Source organism: Staurois parvus, unplaced genomic scaffold (assembly GCF_062004578.1).
Source record: "Staurois parvus isolate SC_StPar_1 unplaced genomic scaffold, SC_StPar_1.0 ptg000874l, whole genome shotgun sequence".
In the NCBI taxonomy this organism is placed as follows: domain Eukaryota; kingdom Metazoa; phylum Chordata; class Amphibia; order Anura; family Ranidae; genus Staurois; species Staurois parvus.
This window is the reverse complement of record NW_028318670.1, coordinates 7,761-15,909: the sequence shown is the minus strand read 5'-3', so window position 1 is coordinate 15,909 and position 8,149 is coordinate 7,761. Positions and strand designations below refer to the sequence as shown.

Here is an 8,149-nt window from a genome sequence, read left to right as displayed (position 1 = left end):
TTTCCCATGATTGTGATTCCTACTGAACCAGACTGAGAGACCATTTAAAGGCTCGGGAACCCTTTGCAGGTGTTATGGCTTAATTAGCTGATTAGAGTGGGACACTTTGAGCCTAGAATATTGCACCTTTTCACAATATTTTGATTTTATGAGATTGTGGATTTGGGGTTTTCATGAGCTGTAAGCCATAATCATCACAATGATGACAAATCACAGCTTGAACTATCTTGCTTTGCATGTAATGAGTCTATCTCATATATTAGTTTCACCTTTTAAATTCTGCACTGAAATAAATGAACTTTTGCACCATATTCTCATTTTTTGAGTTTCACCTGTACACCGATGATAACAATTATAGACCCTTCATTTCTCTGTAAGTGGGCGAACCTACACAATCTGCAGGGGATCAAATCCTCATTTCCCCGCTGTATGAAGACGTCGGTTGTGCTGCAGGTTACATATTCCCAGGCTGGAATGAGAGCGATAATCCTACACCCAATATTCACAATCAACACTAAACTGATGACCTGTAAAGACTTGTAAAGCGCCACCTAGGAGCAATGTGTAGGTACTGCAGTTTTCCATCATCGCACCGACACTCACCATTAATTGTTCATTCAATAAAGTTTTTATTAGAATTTTACTTTGGACAAGATTGCAGTCATAGAATCCGGAGAGAGTAAAGGCAGAAATCCAATTGGTCGGGAAGATCCCCAGTCTGGAATGTGGAGGCGGAGTCATTATTGATTGGCGTACAATACACAACGTGTTCCATTGTTATAACAATTTTCCGCACTCAAGGCACTAATACACCTCCAGGGTTGTGTGGGGCCCCTGATGTACAAGAAGACGGGACTTCAAAGAGGAACATTTCCTGCACTCAGGACAGGGACGTGGCTTCTCCCCCGTGTGTGATCTCTGATATTTGGAAATACTCGACTTCTCTGAAAAACATTTCCCGCACTCAGGTCTTCAGTGAGGAACAATTCCCTCAGTCAGACCAGGAAAGTTCGTTCTCCTTCGTGTCCAATCTCAGATGACTGTAAGCAGAGGACTTCTGTGATGGGCAATTCTCATCCTGAGGACATGGATCTCTCGTGTGAGATCTCTTATGTATGGAAAGATAGAACTTCTTCGAAAAACATTCCCCGCAATCAGGACAGGAAAACGGCTTCTTCCCCGTGTGAGATCTTTGATGTGTGGCAAGCTCTGATTTTTGTACGAAGCCTTCTCCACACTCAGGGCAGGAATACTGCTTCTCACCTATGTGAGACCTTTTGTGGATTTTAAGATTGGACTTCTGTGAAAAACATTTCCCGCACACAGAACAAAAATACGGCTTCTCCCCCGTGTGAGATCTTTGATGTGTGGCAAGCTCTGATTTTTGTACGAAACTTTCTCCGCACTCAGAGCAGGAATACGGCTTCTCACCTATGTGAGACCTTTGGTGGCTGTTAAGATTTGACTTCTGTGAAAAACATTTCCCGCACTCAGAACAAAAATACGGCTTCTCCCCCGTGTGAGATCTCTGATGATTCACAAGGTCTGATTTTTGTACAAAACATTTTCCGCACTCAAGACAGGAAAAAGGCTTCTCCCCAGTGTGCAGCCTCTGATGTATGGAAAGACGAGACTTACTTGAAAAAAATTTCCCGCAAATAGGGCAGGAATATGGATGCTTACCTGTGTGCAATCTTTGATGATGATAAAGATAGTACTTATCTGAAAAACATTTGCCGCACTCAGGACAGGAAAATGGCTTCTCACCTGTGTGAGACCTTTTATGAACGCTAAGACGGGAGTTATAACGGAAACGCTTCCCGCACTCAGTACAGGAGAACCTCTTCTCTGTTGGAAGGACGGCCTGGTCCTGCACAGTCTGAGGTTCCTCAGGGTACGAGGAATCCGATGGTACATTCACAATATAGGGCACCACAAAGATATACAAGATGGTGAGGTCTTCTGGATTCTGTGTGATGTCCTCATCTTCTACTTTCCAGTCTGGAGACAAAGTGAGACAATCCTCGGAGGTTTTCTTTATCTCCCGGCCATGGACTAAAATACAAAGACAAAGAGGATTACTAGAAAGGAGCTGATTGGTTCCCCCAAACCAGGACTCCGCCCACATCAGGCAGCTTGGTCTCTGAGGAGCTTACAATTCCACCCTCAAGGGAACTAGGAAATGGCTCCTCTGATCTCCTACCAGGTCATTTCTTTATTCATGGACCTTAGTCAGAGAGTGAGAAAACAACCAGAACTGTCTTTTATAGGAGGGACAGTGATGAGGGGATCCCTCTATCCCTCATCGCCATCTTCCCAACACAAGAAGTACTGCACTTCCTGATTTAGTCCATGATTTAGTCATGAAGAACAGCGGGGCTGAGCCCCACCAGAGGTCAGAGAGTGAGGATGGGGTAAGAACAACCAAGATGAAGACTGGACTGATCCTGAAGACCACCATCATTGGGGTATTGACTCCTTCCCCAACCTACTCCTGAAGACATGCATTTGGTTATTGGCTCCTCCCCCTTCCTGAAGACCACCATCGTTGGGGTATTGGCTCCTCCTCCAACATGAAGACCACCATCATTGGGGTATTGGATCCTACCCCATCATGAAGACCGCCATCATTGGGGTATTGGCTCCTCCCCTATCCTGAAGACCACCATCATTGGGGTATTGGCTCCTCCCCCATCCTGAAGACCACCATAATTGGGGTATAGGCTCCTCCCTCATCCTGACCCTGAAAACCACCATCATTGGGGTATTGGCTCCTCCCCCTTCCTGAAGACCACCATCGTTGGGGTATTGGCTCCTCCTCCAACATGAAGACCACCATCATTGGGGTATTGGCTCCTCCCCTATCCTGAAGACCACCATCTTTGGAGTATTGGCTACTTCAACATGAAGACCACCATCATTGGGGTATTGGATCCTCCCCCATCATGAAGACCACCATCATTGGGGAATTGGATCCTCCCCTATCCTGAAGACCACCATCTTTGGGGTATTGGCTCCTCTACCAACCTTAAGACCACCATCATTGGGGTATTGGCCCCTCCCCCATCTTGAAGACCACCATAATTGGGGTATAGGCTCCTCCCTCATCCTGACCCTGAAGACCACCATAATTGGGGTATTGGCTCCACCCCCATCCTGAAGACCACCATCGTTGGGGTATTGGCTCCTCCTCCAACATGAAGACCATCATCATTGGGGAATTGGATCCTCCCCTATCCTGAAGACCACCATCTTTGGGGTATTGGCTCCTCTACCAACCTTAAGACCACCATCATTGGGGTATTGGCCCCTCCCCCATCATGAAGACCGCCATCATTGGGGTATTGGCTCTTCCCCCATCCTGAAGACCACCATCATTGGGGTATAGGCTTCTCTCTCATCCTGACCCTGAAGACCACCATCATTGGGGTATTGGCTCCTCCCCTATCCTGAAGACCACCATCTTTGGGGTATTGGCTCCTCTCCCAACCTTAACACCACCATCATTGGGGTATTGGCTCCTCCCCCATCATGAAGACCGCCATCATTGGGGTATTGGCTCTTCCCCCATCCTGAAGACCACCATCATTGGGGTATAGGCTTCTCTCTCATCCTGACCCTGAAGACCACCATCATTGGGGTATTGGCTCCTCACCCATCATGAAGACCACCATCATTGGGGTATAGGCTCCTCCCCCACCCTGAAGAACACCATCGTTGGGGTATAGGCTCCTCCCCCACCCTGAAGACCACCATCGTTGGGGTATTGGCTCCTCCCCCATCATTGGACTATTGGCTCCTCCCCCATTATCATAACAGTTTGAGCTCCAATCATGAATGGATGGAGATGGTGGCCCCTCCGTACAGTCTGTACGCTGGATGGCGGTGGGCTCCAGGAGTGCAGGCTACAGCTGGACTGGTACAAGGAAGCAAAGAAAAGAATCCAGGAAAGGAAAGGCAAGGAAAAGTGCGGTGCAAGGCAGGAAGGGCCTGGAATGCGGATAAGTGGCATCCACAGTGCGGGGTTGTAGGGATTAAGGAGTGACTGGAGTTCAGGAAACACTCTACAGGACAATATCACCCCGCCCTACTCTGGACCAATCAGTGAGCAGTATGGGTGGAGGAATGGATTTAGTGTTCATGACCCACCTGTGCTGATCTCTGTAGGAGTGTCCTCCTCTATAAATGTCCCCGTTATTCCATCCTCCTCCATAGACTGCTGATCATCCCTCACATACGCCTCTTCTTCTGATTTCACCTCAAATTCTATATCGATTGGATCTCCACTCTACATAAAGAGAAGGGTTGGAAAATATCAGATTTAAAGTGATTGTACAACTGATTGAGGATGCATTATTGAGAGGTTCACACAATGTGATTTAGGTTATAACTACATTATCTACTGACTAGGCAAAAAAAATTTGTGTTTTGGGAATTCGGGTTTTCAGCCAGTTGAATAATGCAAGACCACAGAAAGAATGCCATCTTGTAGGATCCACACATTGTCTGGCATGGCTGAGTCCCTTTCATGGCCTAGATCCTCCATCAAACCAACCTTGTAATTGTGTGCATAGTTGTGGTCTTCCAATGTAGAATCCCGAGAATACAGAGGATATCTCTCTGGTGAGCTTGATGGCTTCATCATGATGTCCTCATAGAGATTCTTGTGCTCTTCAGAAAGCTGCTTCATCACTCCATACTCCTCATCCTCCTCTTTTATCTCTTCTTTAACATCAATATTATCATCACCGAGGATTCCACTCTGAATATATAATAAAACATTCATTGTAACAAACATGCTATGTATAAATCAGAACTACCAATAATTGTTCCTCATCTACCTGATGATGGTGAGGGATGGTGTGACCTTCCTGTGTGGAATCCCGGGAATACAGAGGACGGGGACATCTCTCTGGTGGGTTCCTGGTATTAGGTGGCTCCATCATATCTTTTTGTCCTTCTGAAAACTCCTCCATCACTCCATACTCCTCATCCTCCTCTTTATACTCTTCTTTAACATCAATATTATCATCCCTGAGGATTCCACTCTGAGCATTCAAAAAGAAATTCAATGTAACAAACACCCTTGAGGAACAATCACTAATAGTTATGATTTATACACATCTACCTGATCATGTTCTGCATAGTTGTGATCTTCCTGTGTGGAATCCCGGGAATACAGACGACAGGGACATCTCTCTGGTGGGTTCCTGTAGCTGGATGACTCCACCATGGTGTCCTGGTACAGATCTTTGTGTCCTTCTGGAAGCTCTGACTCCTCCATCCCCCCATCCTCATCCTCCTCCTGTTTATACTCTTCTTTAACCTCAAATGTAGAATCTCTCAGGTTTCCACTCTGAATATAAAATAAAATGACATCAATGGTAACAATGCAGATAATGTACAGATCCTAATGATACTATCAGTGATTGTTCCTCATCTGATGATGGAGAGGGATGGTGTGACCTTCCTGTGTGGAATCCAGAGGATGGGGACATCTCACTGGTGGGTTCCCATGACTGGATCCGTCTACCTGATGATGGTGAGGGATGGTGGGACCTTCCTGTGTGGAATCCTGAGAATACAGAGGACGGGGACATCTCTCTGGTTGGTTCCCATGACTGGATCCATCTGTAGGAAACACACACACTGACTGAATCCATTGTTTCTATGTGTTTATCAATGATGGGGGATCTAGGTGGAGCCTCCGTACTGCTCTCTCCTTTCCAATAAAGTCTCCTCTTACCTGGTGATGTGAGGGGCAGCTGATTGTCCATCATGACGTCCTTGTAGAGGTCCTTGTGTCCTTCTAAATACTCCCACTCCTCCATGGAGAAATAGACAGTGACACCCTGACACCTTATAGGAACCTGACACACACAATGATACAGTCACCATCCAGACACATCCCTTGTCTGTTACTGGAGAATGTCCCAGAATTCCCAGCACCGCTCACCTCTCCTGTCAGCAGCTCCATCATCTTCTTGGTGACTTCTAGAATTCTTTGTGTTTTCTGTCTTGTAGAGATCAGGGATGGAGGTGGGGGGATGGTGATGGGATTCTGGATTCTTGAGGATCTTGTGGTCATACAATGAGATCTCCTTCTGGCCTCATTGTCGGTAGATTTCTTCATGACTCCTGTACAGTTCTATGTGATACAAAGATAAATCTCACTCTCCCATCATCCCTCGCTTCTATGGTCAGCTCTGTGACGATCATGGCGTCAGACCCCAGCCCTTCTCACCAAACTCGTGACCGAAGGACTAGCCAATCTAAAACCGCGATGTCACGTGCATAACAATTCCACGCCCAGCTGCACCCTGCACAAAGATTTTCCAGCTAATGGACCGCAAGCTATGTACCTGCAGCCTGGGAGCGACTGTTACTGGGTCAGGTTAATTACGCAATTAACCCTTCACACTGCCACCACCTCCTTTTTGTACAGAGAAAGAGGAAACTCGGCGATATCAGCAATAACACTATGATGTTTCAATAATCGTTGGTATACCACTGTCACCGCAGACAGCGATATACCGAAGTTCAAAACACACACAGTAGCGCTCTTCAGAGGCAGGGGTTCTTAGTTTGCATTAAAGAGCTTTAGAAACAGTTCAACACTTTCAGAAAGTAAGATTTATTACTAAAAGGTCAAAAGGGTGCAATAAAAATATTTACAGAAAAAAAGATGTAGCCAATATATTTATATATATATACACACAGAGAAATAACACAGCAAAGGGATAACAGAAAGATGTTTAGAGGGTTAAAGTACTTGCCGTCAGCCTTGGGTTAAGCAGATCAGGTTTCAGAGCCAAAAGGGTCCTATCTCCCAAAGTTAGTTCTGATGTTAAAAGGGAGGTTCTTCAACTTCAACTTAGCTCAGCTTACCTTTTTCTAGGAACTCCACAGGGTGTCTCCCTGAAGCAGAGAACCAATCGCCTCATTTGGGCAGGTGTTGCAGGCAGAGACCCAAGCTATGACCAAAAATCCTCACATTTGATGTCATGGTTCATAACTTATTCTCGGTGCATTTAGCAGCTGCAGAGTAATATGCAGATGCATCTGTTGAACGGTTGGATATGAAATATGACATACCGTAAGGTGGTGATCTGGAATAAGGAGCTATTGGATGTCTGGACAACGTTGGACCCACTGGTGAGTCTGGGAGGACCCCTGGAAAGGTGTGCACCACCATCCCTGAATACCCGCTATGGTAACCAGTTACTGCTCATACTGCTGACCAGGCCTTGATGTCCTGACGTGACCAGATCCTGCTCATGCTGCTGACCAGACCATGATGACCTGTTGCTGATGATTTACATACAATGCCCGTATTGTATGTATCTGTGGTAAGCGCATAACCGCACTATATATCTTTTCCGTTCTGTCAAGTTGGATTTGGGACACCATAGGATCTTATCCATCTGCCCTCCGGATACATTTTATGAACAATATATGTTTGATATTTTTGTTACTATATATGATGACACTCTTTTTGTTTGAAATTCATTCCTAGCGCTACATACCCCATTTTATATTTTACGTTTTAGGTATTGAGGATTACCCTGTATGTGAGCTGCTTGCCCTGTCTGTTTGCGCTCACTTACCTTACCCTTTACATATATGCTCTTTATACCTCCGTATTAAGTTGAGCAGCATCATTTCTGAAATCTATGGATATCTTTGAATTAAGGTCTAACAGAATAGCCATCACTGATGATGTCTTTACTCAGGACACAATTGACAATGACCTACATGGTATTTTTCTCCATTTAACTAATCTCGCCACGTCAGAGGTTAGAACTATATGGGATATCACCCTCCTTGAAAAATACATCAAGGAGGGATTAGTACCCAGATCCCTGAGGTGGGATATTCCTCCGGAAAATGTAGACATTAATCGTGAGACCGAATGGTTTAATTTTTTTAACAAAATGGGTTTGGATCTATTAAGGTTCCTAGTAATACGGAAAAAGAAAAAACTATCTTATCTTGATAATGAAATCAATTTAACACGTGAGAAATTGCGACCCCATATGAACAAGGAGGAATATAAAACTGAGTCAGATCGAGTTAAACATCTTTTGGAAAAGACCAAAAGGGAACAGAAAATTAAAAAGAGAAAAAAAAACAATAGGGATCTAACGGA

At 45.2% G+C, this 8,149-nt stretch overlaps 1 protein-coding gene across 1 annotated transcript; it reads right to left on the bottom strand.

Annotated features, from left to right (window-relative positions):
• Positions 1-605: 605 nt before the first annotated feature.
• Positions 606-7,003, bottom strand: LOC149443102 (uncharacterized). Its single transcript, XM_089655847.1, has 8 exons — positions 5,957-7,003; positions 5,747-5,870; positions 5,534-5,631; positions 5,129-5,356; positions 4,842-5,048; positions 4,556-4,762; positions 4,150-4,288; positions 606-2,055 (listed from the first exon to the last, which is right to left on the bottom strand). Exons 1-8 carry the CDS (start codon positions 6,131-6,133, stop codon positions 992-994), a joined length of 2,244 nt encoding a protein of 747 aa, XP_089511973.1. The 5' UTR covers positions 6,134-7,003; the 3' UTR covers positions 606-991.
• Between the last annotated feature and the right edge of the window lie 1,146 nt (positions 7,004-8,149).